The sequence below is a fragment of the Lampris incognitus genome, chromosome 18, assembly GCF_029633865.1.
Source record: "Lampris incognitus isolate fLamInc1 chromosome 18, fLamInc1.hap2, whole genome shotgun sequence".
NCBI lineage: Eukaryota > Metazoa > Chordata > Actinopteri > Lampriformes > Lampridae > Lampris > Lampris incognitus.
Window position 1 is genome coordinate 9,377,514 of NC_079228.1, and position 16,594 is coordinate 9,394,107.

General features: G+C 49.3%; 1 protein-coding gene across 1 annotated transcript in view; it reads left to right on the plus strand.

The window, feature by feature from the left end:
• The window catches only part of LOC130128316 (receptor-type tyrosine-protein phosphatase U-like), a 149,944-nt gene that overhangs the window by 77,592 nt on the left and 55,758 nt on the right, over positions 1-16,594 (plus strand). The window contains 5 exon segments of the mRNA XM_056297953.1: positions 4,760-4,796; positions 9,330-9,468; positions 10,870-10,899; positions 11,305-11,465; positions 14,526-14,713. Of these exon segments, the coding sequence (XP_056153928.1) occupies positions 4,760-4,796; positions 9,330-9,468; positions 10,870-10,899; positions 11,305-11,465; positions 14,526-14,713 (555 nt within the window).

Genomic DNA, 16,594 nt, shown 5'->3' on the forward strand with positions numbered 1-16,594 from the left:
GGCGTGCTCCTCAAATAACTCACTGGAGACGCGAAGTCGAGGTGCAGCATTAGCAACAGCTCCTAAAATCTGCGGCACAGGAGGTGGGGGAGGAGAGCCAGATTCTTGGTTCGGCTTCGCCATCGTGACCATCGCGCAAATAATGCATGGTGGTGCAGTGGTTAGCACAGTCACCTCCCAGCAAAAAGGTTCTGGGTTCGAGCCCCGGGGTAGTCCAGCTTTGGGGGGGTCGTCCCGGGTCGTCCTCTGTGTGGAGTTTGCATGTTCTCCCCGTGTCTGCGTGGGTTTCCTTCGGGTGCTCCGGTTTCCTCCCACAGTCCAAAGACATGTAGGTCAGGTGACTCGGCCATACTACATTGTCCCTAGATGTGAATGTGTGTGTGTGTGGGCCCTGTGTGATGGTCTGGCAGCCTGTCCAGGTTGTCTCCCTACCTGCCTCCCAATGACTGCTGGGATAGGTTCCAGAATCCCTGCGACCCTAAGAGCAGGATAAGCGGTTCGGATAATGGATGGACGGCCTTATACCCTGTTTTACTTCCTGTTTGTTACACCCTTTTGTGCCCTGAAGAAGGCCAATGGGCCAGGGTGCGAGTCCATTTTTTTTCCCCAATTTGTCTCTCCAATAGTACTTGGCCAATTACCCCAGTCTTCCGAGCCGTCCCGGTCTCTGCTCCACCCCCTCTGCTGATCCGGGGAGGGCTGCAGACTACCACACGCCTCCTCCCGTACATGTGGAGTCGCCAGCCGCTTCTGTTCACCTGACAGTGAGGAGTTTCACCAGGGGGACGTAGCACGTGGGAGGATCACACTATCCCCCCCTCCCCCCGAACAGGTGCCCTGACCAACCAGAGGAGGCGCTAGTGCAGCGACCAGGACACATACCCACATCCGCCTTGCCACCCGCAGACACGGCCAATTGTGTCTGTAGGGATGCCCGACCAAGCCGGAGGTAACATGGGAATTCGAACTGGCGAGCCCTGTGTTGGAAGGCAGCACAATAGACCGACACGCCACCCGGACGCCCCTCATTTTCTTTTAACTTTTCTTGCCCTGCTCTATTACAGGCTTTCTTCCCATTTCCTCTTCAAAGCAGCGCGCCCTCGTTTCTTCTCCTTCTGATCATCTGCCTGCATCCGTTACATCACAGCACCCATCCGGAGATCAGATTGACAAAAGAGTGCGAGCAGCGCTCCGACCCCTGTTCTCCCAACACATTCACGGCTTTAAAAGCCTTACAACACTCGCCGCTTAACTCGGTGGGAAAGGGGGAGAAACACGAAAGGGAGAGGAGACGGCCGTCGTGCAACCGCGTAGTGAAAGTAAATGCCGTGTAACTCGTTAGGCTCGGATGGAGGAGAGCTTCTTAGGCCCGCCTGGCTGCGGCCTCTCGTCTCGAGAACGAGGCCTCTCGGTTTCAGGGGGCACATCCGCTCTGCCTCGGTGGGTTTTGCAAGGAGTCTGTGCTAACCAGGCTACCCGCGTCTCCGAGACTAGCACGCCGTCGTCCTTCAGCCGGCCGAGGTCAAGGGCCCGGCCCTCGTTTGCGTCCGCGTCGTAGAAGCCAGTTGAGAATCTCTACGTCCAGAATCAACAGAAAAACCTTCCTGCCAAGGTCTCAGCATCCGCGGCGAGTTTCTCCCTCGGTTTCGAGAAGGGCGGTAGTGATTCCTCCAGCGGACAGTGTTCAGCTAGCGGAGTACATGAAGTGAACAAGAATGCTGTTTCTGGTGATTATTGTGTTTTCGTCCAAAAGCTATTCATCTTTTTTTTAGGAACTCTAGTCTTTGCTATCGATGAGCTGCTCGGCAAAAAAAGGAGAAAACAAATTACTTTCATAACCGTTCCCCTGGATAAAGTAGTCCTAGTGTACTGTGGACCATCGTGGGCCGGCGGTGACCTCAGACAGAGATTGCTTCTGCAAAAGCTCCGTCAGCGGGAGTAGAAAGACGTCGGATTGGTGACACCGGTCCCTTATAAACACACACATGCACACACACATCAACATCCTTCATTCTCTCTCCGGCATGTCTGCACCAGTCACACGAGTCTTAGGAATTTTCTAGATTGATTTTTTTTTTACCAATTTTCCTAAGAAAGAAGGGATTAAAGAGCCATGTTATGCTCCACATTCAGTCCGCTGGCTTGTTCTTTGTTTTGTTTTTTTTCAAACCTCTGCTGCAGCCTCCATTTATGATAGCTCATCATCCAGAGCTACCTCTTGCTCATCCAACCTTTTTATTGACCGGCTCTGATGGTGCATGTGTGGGAACACTTCTATTTATAACTTCCTCTCTGATAAGCTGGGTGCCGCAGTTGCACCAAAAAAGGTCAGAAGGTCTTGAATGGAGGACAGGATGACGCACAACACATGTCCTGCAGGTCCCTTAGTAACCACTGGGTAGAGAGACGTGGGACATATCTGCCAGTGTAAGGGCCCTAACGCACCAGGCTGGCAGTCGGCCAGTGTCAGGCCGTAGGTGAGCGACTGTGACCCTAGTTTTTTGCGGTGTGTCCAGCACCGTCGGCACTAGTCGGACCCCCGTCAGCAGCTTTTCGGCCCATTCAGCACGTTTCCCACTTCCGGTGTGGGAAGACGGCGGCGCAAATTCACGTTCGCAGCAGCAGCCTCGTCCGTTACTGGTGTGGGAAGACGGCGGCGTGAATTCATATTTGCGCCGGCCTCACCCAGTGCCGTCCACCCAGTGTCTTTGTCCACATCTGCGTCTAAATGTTTGCCTTCATTTGTTGGCTGGGAGAGCTGGAGTGACTGGCAGAGCTTGGTCCTCTTCGTCCAGTTGCTATAGGGGCAACGGCCCTTGCCTGGAGCTGCGCCCGAGGAGGGAAAATGGGAGGGCGCTCTGCCAGGATGCTTAATCAGGGCAGGCTAGGCTAACTGCTAGCCCATGCAGACCGGTGGTTCTGACCGTCATCCTGGCTGGTGTTTGTTTCCTTGGACAGTGATTTTTTTGTTGGTTTGGATATGTGTGTTGGTTTGGATATGTGTGTCCTTGTAGTTCTTGGATGTGTTTTGGTCAGTGTGTTGTACTCCTGTGGGCGGGGGGGGGGACGACATTTCGTTTCATTTCATGTGCACAAGTACATGAGGTGAAATGACAGCGTTCCTGATTCCTGATGTTGACTCGGCGGAGCCCGCCGGTGAGAGCGAGCACTCTGATTGGCTGTTCAGCTTAGCGAATCAGTGCTAAGCTAGCTAATCATGTCCCATTGGCAGTAGTCTTCGCGGTGTGTTTCAGTGCTACTTTTGGGCCCAGACAGCGGGCGACGTGAGGCGACGCAACAGTCGGCCTTCGTTGCTGCTAGTCGGTTTGACGTGTCTGGGCTCTAAGAGATGAAAGGACAAACAGATTTTGGGTTTTTAAAAAAATAAAGGCCAGGACTTTCAGTTACTCTCTCAGCCAGGCATTAGCCTGGAAGGGATATTGTGTGTGATCATGAGCGTGCATGTGTGTGATGGCCTGGCGGCCTGTCCAGGGTCCCGCCCGCCGCCCAATGACTACTGGGTTAGGCTCCAGCATCCCCGTGACCCTAATTAGGATAAGTGGCTTGGATAATGGATGGCTGGATGAACCGATTCACCTTTCTGTGATGCCCTTACCTGGATTATTGAGCATGCACAGGGACAAATTATATATTCGGCTATGAGTCTCGAAGGTAAACGAGAGTTCGGTTGTATTTTCGCAAGCCAGCAAAACATCCCCTGCTGATCTCCGCACAGGGGAAGTGGAGGAAGACTGGATGAACCAACAATAATTCACCTTATTCACCTCGCCGCCACGTGGAAGTGCCATAGTCTCCAGTGTTAAAACTCTGCTGGGAAAATACGATGTCAAGAGTAGCATTGATCACGGTCACAGCTGGAAATGATCAATAGAACATTTGATAATGGGTAACTCACCTCAACCACCACCAATGTGTAGCACCACCTGGATGATGCACGGCAGCCATTTTGCACCAGAACCCTCACCACACATCAGCTTGAGGTGGAGAGGGAGGAATCGTTGAGCCAATTACACCGCAGGATGAAGAGGGGGCCAGATGGAGACAGCCAGGTTGGGAAGTTTGCCAGGACACCGGGGGACCCCCTACTCTTCGCGAGAAGTGCCATGGGATCTTTAATGACCACAGTGAGTCAGGACCTCGGTTCAACGTCTCATCCGAAGGACGGCGTCTCCTGCAGCACAGTTTCTCCGTCACTGCACTGGGACATAAGGATTTTCCCCTTTTTCATGTATTTACTATTTTATTAGGACCAGAGGGGAAGGCTGCTCCGTACTGGCCCACCAACACCACTTCCAGCAGCAACTCGGTTTTCCCGGGAGGTCTCCCATCTGAGTACTAGCCAAGCCCACACCTGCTTAGCGTCTGTCATTCAGCAGAGGCCGTGTACACTTCAGTATGGCTGCCGGCATTTCCCATGTTGCTTTGTAAATGAGAGTCAGTCAGCAGAGCAGCCACTTTAAGCCGTTTAATAAGGGCTCTAAAATTATGATAGCCTGATGTCTGCACATCCACAGACTGACAGGCAAAATGTTTTTATTAGGGAGATTTTCTTCAGCACGAGCGCTGCATATTAACACCCTTTCCCCCTGTATTTCCTGTTCAATCGACTTGGGTGCTGTGCAGAAGTCTTTATTATAATTGTTCTTTTTTTTCCCACTTGTATGATTTTTCTTGTGGTCAATGTGTCTTAATATTGCTAGGCCAAACAAATTGATGTCGGTCCCTCTTTCTCCCACAGGAGACAAGAATCAACTGCATCCGGATTGCTCGCAAAGGTAGTGATCGCCTACTTTTTTTTAATATATATATATATTTTCATTGAAAATATGTCTAAAAATATTTTTGTATTTTCATATTTTAACTGCCTGCTCTTCCAACTGTGCCCCAACACCACCCCCACTATATGACATACATAAATTACCCCATTTGACGTTGCCTTGTTATAATTTAAACGTAGGCCATTTCAGCAGTGCCCTGGCCCTTTAAATACTTTTTCAAAACAAGCCCCACCCCCTACCCCATTGGTTGTATTGTTTTCTACACCACCATTGGTTGCTGTGCATCCTAACGATCTACCCCATTGGTTGTACTAGTTCAAATGTTTTCTGCTGTCATTGGTTGCTGTCCACCAAAATTGTGTGCGTGGCAGGGGGAATGTAATATTCATTGGCTGTGTGTTCTTCTTTGTTGAATCTCGCTGGCAGCTGATGAGTGCGCGACGCATGAAACAGACTTGTACTGCTATGTGTTAAAAGCTTTTTTCCCTACTTCTATCTTGATATCTCAAAATATAAATAAAATAAATATATATAATAATATATTATATATAATAAATAATTAAATAAATGTATAGCTATATTATGTAAAATAAGTAATTAAATAAAATAAATATGAATTAAATAGATATATATTATATATATATATATATATATATATATATTAAATAAAAATATAACTAAAAATATAAAAGTATATTAAGAATGTATTTTTCACTTTTTAGGGTCGATTTGTGTATCAAGCCGGGGAGGTTTGTTGTACAGTCTTCTGTGTTAGCACTCGGCAGATGTGACACGGAGTTTTGGTTTTTGGGATGTGGAAAGGGGGCATCTTTCAGAGAGAGTTGGGGTGGGGGGGGCTGCAACTTCTATCTTGATATCTCAAAAAATATAAATAAAATAAATATATATAATAATATATTATATATAATAAATAATTGAATAAAAATAAATAAATGTATAGCTATATTTTATAAAATAAATAATTAAATAAAATAAATATGAATTAAATAGATATATAATATATTATATATATATATATATATATATATATATATATATATATATTAAATAAAATATAACTAAAATATAAAAGTATATTAAGAATGTATTTTGCACTTTTTAGGGTAGATTTGTGTATCAAGCCGGGGAGGTTTGTTGTACAGTCTTCTGTGTTAGCACTCGGCAGATGTGACACGGAGTTTTGGTTTTTGGGATGTGGAAAGGGGGGGATCTTTCAGAGTGGGTTGGGGTGGGGGGGGCTGCCAAGCTCAGCTCAGCGAGAGACAAGGTGGAACCAAAAGTGCAGCTATGCTCTCGCTCTGTTTCTCTTGAATTACTGACACTGACATCTTTGCCGTGCCCCTCTTGGGCTCTGATTGCTTTGAAATACCGAACGCAGCGCCGGATCTTCTTTTTTTTCCTGAGAGAGGAAGAGAGAGAGAGAGAGAGAGAGACCACGGTGCTTTAGAGAGAGACAGAAGTTCAAAGCACGTGAAAAGCAGCGAGATGGGGAACAAGAGGGGAAGGGGCTCGAGCTGAAGGTCTTTCTTCCCCACCCCTTCACCTCCTTAGCGAACTCTCATGGAATTACACCGAGTGTTTGTTGTAGTGATCTTGAAAAAGGGAAGCCATTAAATTGGGAGTCCTCTTTCTGATGTGAACACGGTGTCATGGAGAGGTCTCTCGGCGGTGGAGACGGGTTACCGGCGTGTTTACAGGAGTCCTTCTCTTCCCCGTGAGGGTGAGAGCATGCCAGGCCCTAGAGGACACGTTGTTTTTACTGCATTTCCTTCAGTTGTGTGTCGAGGTCCCGTGTAGTAGGTTATTTGTTGCTTTTATTTTCCCTCGCTCTTTCTCTTCCTCCATCTGCCTCTCCCTTGCCCTTCCCATCTACACGAGGGAGTCCTGAAAGGCTGCATAGGGACAGCTTCTCCTTCATTACAGTCTCGTTCATGGAGGGAGAGGGTGAACTGCGTACTTGACTGTCTTTATTTCCCCCTCCCTCAAATTCCCTCGCTTCAGGCCTGAGATATGTGGTGCATTGAGCTGTACTGTAAGGGATTGAATAGCTACCGTGGGTGTGAGACCGGAGTGGCTTATACAAAGGAGTGTGCGCGGTAGTAATTGGTCTTTAACCCTGCAGAGTACTTCCCTATAAAGCTTTAAAGCTTAGGCGAACAACAGCAACTTAAACTTTATTAAAAACCCACTCACTTTTCAAATTCCTTTGTACAGCTGAACAGGGGCATGATGGGCTTGAGAAGTAAAATATGGATCCGAGGGGACCTCCGGGTGGCGTGGCGGGCTAATTCCATTGCCTACCAACACGGGGATCACCGGTTCAAATTCCCGTGTTACCTCCGGCTTGCTCGGGCGTGTCTGCGGGTGGGAAGCCGGATGTGGGTATATGTGTTCTGGTCGCTGCACTAGCGCCTCCTCTGGCCGGTTGGTGCGCCTGTTCGGGGGGGAACTGGGGGGAATAGCGTGATCCTGTCACGCGCCACGTCCCCCTGATGAAACTCCTCGCCGTCAGGTGAAAAGAAGCGGCTGGCGACTCCACGTGTATCGGATGAGACGTGGTAGTCTGAACCCCTCCCTGGATCAGCAGAGGGGGTGGAGCGGCGACCGGGACGGCTCGGAAGAGTGGGGTAAATGGCCAAGTACAACTGGGGGAAAAAGGGGGGGTGGAATATATATATATATATATATATATATATCTCAACACGGATACAGGGAAAAAAGATTTCAATGCGCATTAAAATCTTTTTTCCTGTATCTGTGTTGATATTCCGCTCCTCTTTAGTCGAGCACTCCACACCATTGACGGTTTTGGAAAAAAATGCTATATATCTATATATATATATATCTATCTATATATAGATAGATATATATATATATACGAGCGGCATGGTGGCGTGACGGTTTATTGCGCCGATGATTGCTTCTGGCATGAAACAGGCTTGTACTGTCTTATAGAGAATTTACTGGACACACACACACGAGAAAAGATCCATATCTCTTCCCATGTATTATGTTTTATTCACGCTAATGTTAGGACGGCTGCATGATGGCTTGTGTGTGAGGAGTGTGCTGCATCCAGCCTAATAATACTCCACCCGTTCTTTTTTAACGGCGATGTTCAGTGATAGGAGAAACGAGGGGAGCCCAGATAATTCACCGAGAGAGCACTCTCCTACTCTCTGCTGATGATGATGATAGAAAGACAGGAGCAGGAGTGCAGTGAGACTGTGACATTTGGTAGGTAGCTTCCATAGTAAATGGCTGGTTGGATGAGAGCGTACTACACATCCATTCAGGGGGGATAACAAGAGCCTCTCTGCTTGCGGGCCCTCTACTCTGCACAACCCTTTGGATGTCCTCCGTGTGACCGTTAAGCGCTTACACCGTGTTTCGGCATTTTAAGACGTTGGCGAGGGAGGCCTTCATTCTGCTGCATGACCTGCGGTCAGGATGGACTGTGGAACAGTGAATACTCACACTACCTGACTGCTAACTGGCTGGTGTCAGCCACATCAATATGGTAGAGACTCAGGCGGGATGAAGAGGAATACGCTAGGCAGATTTACCATGACGACTGATCTGCTTTTCTTTCATAGTACAGTAACTGTCCCAAAATTACAAGACCCAAATACTCTCGGTGAGAACATCTACCCTTTTTTGGCATGGATCATTGGTGGGAGAATAAAAGTCAAAAGGAGAGACAAGATGAGCTGTGGTCTAACGCGCTGTAAAGATATTGTTTCGATGCTGCTGAAGCCAGGAAAATCCACGATGTAAGAGAGGCCCTCTAATTTGTCAAACATTTTCATGGTTATGAAGGTGATGAGGAGGGAGCTGAGCCAGAGGACAAAGCTCTCAATTTACCAGTCAGTCTTCGTTCCAACCCTCACCTATGGTCATGAGCTTTGGGTAGTGACTGAAAAGGTGAGATTGTGGACAAGTGGCTGAAATGAGTTTCCTCCGTAGGTTGTCTGGGCTCAGCCTTAGAGATAGGCTGAGGAGCTCGGACATCCGGAGGGAGCTCAGAGTGGAGCCAGTTGAGGTGGTTCGGGCATCTGATTAGGATGCCTCCTGGGCGCCTTCCTTTGGAGGTTTACCGGGCACAGCCAACTGGGGGGAGATGCCGAGGTAGACCCAGAACTCGCTGGAGGGACTACATGTCCAATCTGGCCTAGGAATGCCTTGGGATCCCCCAGGAGGAGCTGGAGGGCGTTGCTGGGGAGAGGGGCGTCTGGAGTGCCCTACTTAGCTTGCTGCCACCGCGACCCCAACCCCGGAGAAGCGGCTGAAGCTGAATGACAATGAATTTTCTTGGTTGTGTATCCTTGCTGGATGCTGACACAACCTTCTAAAGCAGATGCGCGGGAGTCTTGTTTTGATAAGTTCAGTATGTCGTACAGTTATTACTGAGTGACGTCACACCAGCAGATTTTTTTTTTGTTTTTTTGTTTTTAGTTACACACATCTGTCCTCCTTTCTCCCTCTACCTCTATCTACCTGTGAATGCAGCTGCCTGTAAGGATTCCAAGCGGGCTCTGGAAGTATCCCAGCATGCTGAGGACATGGGACTGATCCTCGGGGCCTGTGCCGGGGGTCTGGTGGTCCTCATCCTGCTTCTGGGAGCCATTGTCATTGTTATCAAGAAGGGGTGAGTGCATTTGAATATATTTGCATGAAGGTGTGGTTGTCTGTGTTTTTAACATAATTCATATTTGTCTTTTGTGTTCACTGGCCAAATGACATAAGAGGGGCTCAAGCTGTGGTCAACAAAACTGCTCATCTCCCATTTACAGTCTCAAGTCTTGGGGCGGCACGATGTCGCCTCACAGCAAGAAGGTCCTGGGTTCCATCATCCCAGGTCGTCCTCTGAGTTTTTTTGGGGTTTTATTCGGAATTTTCCCCCTTTTTTCTCCCCAATTGTACTTGGGTAATTAGCCCACACATCTGAGCTGTCCCGGTCGCTGCTCCGCCCCCTCTGCCGATCCGGGGGTTGGGGGGCTGGGGGGAATAACGTGATCCTCCCACGCGCTACGTCCCCCCTAGTGAAACTCCTCACTTTCAGGTGAAAAGAAGCGGCTGGCGACTCCCCATGTATCGGAGGAGGCGCGTGGTCGTCTGCAGCAGCTCCCCGGATCGGTAGAAGGGGTGGAGCAGCGACCGGGACGGCTCTGAAGAGTGGGGTAATCGGCCTGCTGCAATTGGGGAGAAAAAGGGGGGGGGAATCCAAAAAATAAAAAAATAAATTTAAATATCAGGAGTTGGTTTTGTTCCCCCCAGGAGGTCTATCCGGGGGGGGGGGATCTGTCTCCATGCAGTTATTTGGCAGCTCGGGTTTACTGTGGCACACTTTGGTGATGACAGTGACTCACGACAGCTAGGGGAATCACAGAGCAGTAATCTTTGACAGTGTACTGGTGTCTCAGGTCCACACGCTGACTGAACAAACGTCCCAGCATTCAGACGCGTCCCGGTACCAGCGGAGCTTGTTGGCTGCTCTCCACCTGCAAATTACCTCCGTCGTCGATCGCACCTGCACTGTATTCTTCCCCTCGCTCGCCAGGCGATGGCGAAACGCTCGTCCGGGGTGTGAAATATTTGACCAAGGGGCAATGTCACTCCATCTCCCATGCCATTACGCGACGCCAGCCACTGTGAGGCGCCGGTGAATGAGCTGGTAATTGGTTAGGAAGGTTGTTTTTGCTTTTTCGGAAGAACTCCTCCATCCCGCCCCCCCCTTCCCCCCTTTCTTTCTCTGGAAGAATAGAGGCAGGCTGCTTAGGACTACCGGAAGAGGAAAGTGACTGATAAGATTCAGCTGGCCAATCTAGCCCCCCCCCCACACACACAATGGCAGCTGGATCCACCGGCACAGAGAGCAGACATGTTTATATTTGGCAGAGGGGGATTGGTTTTGAGCACTTCCAACATGTTTACGGAGCACCTTCATTTGTCTCAGTGATGGCCATCTTGATAAACCATGGTCCACCTCTCTTTTCTTCTCACTCTCCTTCTCTCTCTCTCTCTCTTTCCTCTCCTCCATGCTATTCAGAAGGGACTTCTATTCTTACCCTTACTACCCGTAAGTGACTTCCCGTTGCCCCTTCATTCTGACGTCATCCTAACCCGCTTAGCCTCTGTAGCCCGGTTGTGGAAATAAGCATTGCTGTTTCCACCCCATCCTCTGGTATAGATCTTCTCCAACACCCCCTCCCCCCCCCAGCCCATCCCTCTCTCTATCCCTCTCGGTATCACCACACCTCCCTCCCTCGCCCACGTTTCACTCTCTTAGCTCTTATTCTCCCCCCCCCCTCCATTCAATTTCTCGTGCACTCACTTGCTCTACCTTCCTTTTCTTCCTTATCTCTATCGGTTTCTCATTCTGCCACTTCTTCTCTGCTTGTCCTCTTTTTCTATTATTGCTCCCTGCTCTCTCTCTCTCTCCGTCTGCCAACCCTCCCTTTCCTCCCTGCCTATATCTCTACAGCAGGAAGAAAGTGGCCATCAACAAGGCGGCCATGTCGTACCGGCAAGAGAAGAGCCGGAAGCTGAGCTCTCTGGACTGCAGCTTGACGGAGCAGAGTACTCTCCAGCAGGACGAGAGGATGGCCCACTCTTTCATGGACTCTCACAGCTGCAACACACGAAGTAAGACCAAAAAACAAAACAAAAAACTAACCTGTTGGCACTTTTATTTTTCACCCCCCCCCCCATTTTCTAGCCAATTGTACTTGGCTAATTACCCCACTGTTCCGAGCCGTCCCGGTCGCTGCTCCACCCCCTCTGCTGATCTGGGGAGGGCTGCAGACCACCACACGCCTCCTCTGATACATGTGGAAGTCGCCAGCTGCTTCTTTTCACCTGACAGTGAGGAGTTTCACCAGGGGCACGTAACACGTGGGAGGATCATGCTACTCCCCCCCAGTCCCCCGAACAGTCGCCCCGGCCGACGAGTAGGCGCTAGTGCAGCGACCAGGACACATACCCACATCCGACTTCCCACCCGCAGACACGGCCAATTGTGTCTGTAGCAGTGATGTGCAGTCAGAGGAGGCAGGTAGGCTGTGCCTCACCCAGGCCAATAAGAAAGAAAAAAAGGAACTATCATGACAGTTACTAAAAATATTTATTTATTTGTTTTTATTTATTTATTTATTTTTACTTTAATTTGTTAAGATCGTTGTAAGTACAACTTGTTTTATCAATAAAAGGCGTGCCCTGTTCAGGACGGCTTGCTCCCAAAGCTAGGCTGCTGAGGCAGAGTTTGCTTGTGCCTCTCTCTGGCACAAATAAATATAGCTCACTGCCTACCCAGCCATGGACCTCACTGCACGTTACTGGTCTGTAGGGACGCCCGACTAAGCCGGCGGTAACACGGGGATTCGATTCTGCGAGCCCCCGTGTTGGTAGACCACAGAACACACTGCTATGCTACGCGGACACCCCCGCTACCCTGATGCCCCACATGTTGGCACTTGTAAGAAAGTGGCTGGGGGAATGAAGTCTCCCTTCTCCTTGACATTCAGCCCCCGTTTACCTTTGTGGATGTTTCCACCCCGGTCAGCTGGGCTCAGTTCTCAGTCAGAGGAAATCTCCAGCAACACTCTCGTGTGTTCCAGCAAGACTCTTGTCTGTTTCAAGACTCTTGTGCCAGCTGGAGCACGTCTCTGCAGATGTTTGCAGATGTTTTCCTCGAGCTGCTCTCTAGAGCATTCAGTCAGAACTCGAGAAATGCATTAATAAAAAGAACGGTGACTACGTTTACATGATGTCAGAAGAAATGGATTTATTGTGTTAGTCCGACTAAAACTGGACTTTTAAAATACATGTTAGTCCGACTGAAATCGTACTAAATCGAATTTCTCGAAATGGGACTAACACACCTAGGTAACGCGGCTGGGGATGGATTTACTCTGGCATGTATACCTTCAACCGGCCCCGAACTGGCCTAGGCGTTCTGCGCATGATCCATAGTTCCCGCGGTGGTCTTTCACCCGGAAGTCGAACAGCGGAGCGTCAACAGTTTCAACATGGCGCAGGGCGGAGTTTACAGTTATGAGGATGTTATCCAAGAAACTGGTGCGGACCTTTCTAAGAAGGACTTTGAAAAAATTATCAAGAGTATATCTACAGATGTAAAGGCTCCTTTACTTTATGGCCCTTTTTTCTGGAGAACTCCCCAAAATTAAAATAGGGGCCATAAACCTGATTGATCACAAATGTGATAACATGCACATCAGGAGAACACTTAACGTCAGACGAGAGCTGTGTTCCTACAGCGTTCTATATTTGGAAGCTGTCTTTCCCAGTGTCAGTCAACGAACATATAAATATAAAATACATGGTCTGAGTCTAGCAAGTTCCTCATACCCAATAAAGTCAAAGAAATTCACTTGAAGATACTACACAAATATTACCCATGTAACACATTTTTATGCAAATTTAAAGCAGAAGTCTCAGAGAAATGTTCATTCTGTAACACAGAGGAAGAAACTGTTTTACATTTATTCTTTAGTTGTCCTTATTCCTTTAAGCTCTGGACAGATACTGCATTAATCATTTTTGATACTGTAGCGAATTTGGGGGGCAGCCCGGGAATTACCGCATCCGGGATGCGAACCTGGATCTCCCGCACCACAGGGGACAACGTGGCTAACGGGTCCGACCCGTTAGCCAACGTGTCTACTTATTCGTGTACGTTACAACACTGTAGTGAATTCAGGGGACAGCTCGGGAACCGCCACATCCGGGACATGTACCCGGATGTTACTACCTGGTAACGTGCACGGATAAATAGACTCGCTAGGCCTTGGCTAACAGGTCGACTGGTTAACGTTGTGGTGCGGGAGATCCAGGTTCGCGTCCCGGATGCGGTGGTTCCCGGTGACCCCCCCCCCCCCCCGAATTCGCTACGATACATTTAACAAGCCACTCAGTATAAAAGGTGTGCGCACTACTGGCTCATCTGCTGTAGATAACGCTCCCCCAAATCTCTGTTTGTTTGGTAAATTACACAGTCACAAATCCAAGGTGACGGGCTGCAAGCCCAGTATTCCTTTATTTGACATTGTTCTGATGTTCTTTTTTCACGTCCCTTGCCAAAATAACCTCTAATAAAAAGGCAATGAAAACATCTCTCACCGTGGAAACAACACTAAACACCTCGGATAAATGAGCAGCTTACAGTCGCGTTGCTTTTCTGATTATCGTCATGTGATCTTTGACCGCCTAAGTTTATTTTGTGTCAGCTCGTCCTTGTTTATGTATTTTATTTTGTTCCTTTTATTTTCCCTTCCCCCCCCCCATTGTATTATATTTAGACTATAATTATTAATTTCTGTGTTTCGACTCTCCCGTGTACTGAAACTCTGACGTTGTGTTGTTACAATGTAAAAACCAATGTCCTGGTCGCTGGGCTAGCGCCTCCTCTGGTGGGTCGGGGTGCCCCCCTGGAGCGGCAGAGAGGGGGTGGAGCAGCGACGGCTTAAAAAGGGGAGAAAAAAAGGGGGGAAATTGAAAGAAAAACAATAGCAACCAGCTGAAAGGGGGCATATCGCCCCCCCCCCCGATTCTGTGAGCACTGTTGACCTGATAAAACGTGAAAAGTTTGCTAACATGGGTATTTTGTGTGTGTGTGTGTGTGTGTGTGTGTGTGTGTGTGTGTGTGTGTGTGTGTGTGTGTGTGTGTGTGTGTGTGTGTGGACTCAGACGAGCAGCGCAGCTCGGTAAACGAGTCGAGCAGCCTCCTGGGAGGGTCGCCCTACCGCCACTCCCGCAGGAAGAGCTTGCCTTACCACACAGGTCAGCTCCACCCAGCGGTGCGGGTGGCTGACCTCCTCCAGCACATCAACCAGATGAAGACCGCCGAGGGATATGGCTTCAAACAGGAGTACGAGGTGAGGAGGGGGAGAAGAGAGGGGGAGATACTGAGTGGGGGGGGGGACTAGGAAATGTATCGGAGGACATCATCTTCCGGGATTTGCAGGGTTTTGTTCTTTTCCTTCTAGAAAGGAGGAGATATTGTGAAGGAGGAGTTGTTGTAAAGGAGGAGTTGTTGTGAAGGAGGAGTTGTTGTAAAGGAGGAGTTGTTGCACAGCGGCCTGCTGGCGCTGTAACCCTGCGCTCAACAGCGTGTCTGTTTTGTGACGGCGCAGATGGATGCTGTCGTGTTCATAAGAGCGGTTAAACAGTAGTCCATCTCGTCGTCGTCGTCACAGAAACGAGGCAGGTTTTGCTGACTGAGCGTCGTGTGGAATAATTTGGCTATTTGAAATGACTTCTTCTTGGCTTTTTTTGAACTTCGTAGCAGGATGTTCTCCGCATCAGCCGGTGGCCACACGTTTGTTTTGCACCTGTGCGAATCCAGATGCTTTTTTTCCCCCTCGATTCATTAAGCAATCCCCCTAAGGCCTGCAAATCCCAGCCCACAAAAGTCAATACGTGGGCTGCTTCTTTTTCTGCTCCGTTTGGCTTCCCGTTGCCCGAAGACATTAGCAGGCTGAAGGGGCTCGGCTCGCGCGGCGCTGTCAGGCTCCATAACGCTTATTTCCCACAGGGTCACTGCTGCTGCCGTTGATGAGTCTTGGGTCTGTTACAAGGCATTGTCTGGGGCGAGGGGAGGCGGGGGTGTGAGTACATCTGCTACTTGGGAAGTCGACGTCTGGAATCCCAGGAAGTTGAATCGGGCTCATCTGGACACAAAGTTTAGTAGGAGAGACGTTTCATCACTCGTCAGAGGGACTTCCTGAGTCTCAGCTGACCGCAGGTATCCCCAAACTGATAGGCGGCACAGTTGCACAACGACCGAAATCGGTAATTGGGTTCATGTGCCAACGCTGTGACCATTCATTAGAGTTAAAATGGCCACGTGTATTATTCACAGAGGACTGGGGAATAGCTGCAACCACAGCATTGTGAAATGATGACAGACATACACTGAGCCCCCCCCCCCCCCCCCCCGCGGTCCAGTTCACATAGACGGCCTCTTTGACTCCTCGTTCAAACCAGCGTTGCTCCCTATCAAGGATCTGCACATCCTAACCCTAACCCTTGGAAGAGTGGCTACTGGCCTGCAGGTGGGGGTAGCCCACGGAGTCCTGGCCTGACGCGTTAGCTCTTCTGCGTTGTTCCCTCCACTCCGGCAGAGTCTGGTTTCCCCAATGCGTAAGTCACGACAGTCCTCTCGGCACGTAGCAGAGCACACTGTATCGCTGTTTGTGCTTGGGGACCTGGTCCTTGGTGTGGACCAATTTCTGGTGCAGCGTTTTTTGGGGGATTTGAAAGCAGCTGAGACACGGTGTTCGGAAAATACGTGTCTCAACTGGAATCACCGCTGGTTTACGCTTAGACAACTGTTGTCCTCCTCCGCTCTTGGATCATCTGGTGCACTGTTTGGGCGTCTTCCTGGCTTTGACAAACGCCCAGTTAGGATAACCACACTTAGCCAGGGCCTGTTTAACGTGGGGTTTCTCCCCTTCCCCGGCCGCTGTCAGCGAGGCGGTCCAGCGTCCTGATGACTCCTAGTTTGTGCTCCAGTGGATGATGAGAGTCAAACCTTAAGTACTGATCAGTATGTGTTGGTTTATGGTGCACATCAACTTTCAGATGCCCCCCCCCCATCACCAATAACAACTTCACAGTGTAAGAAGGCTACCCTGTCACTTTCCACCTCCTCCCTGGTGAACCTGATGAGGTCTCCACCGAGTTAATGTGGTCAGTGTTTCCCCCTTTTTTCTCCCCAATTGAATTTGGCCAATTACCCCACTCTCCGAAGCCAT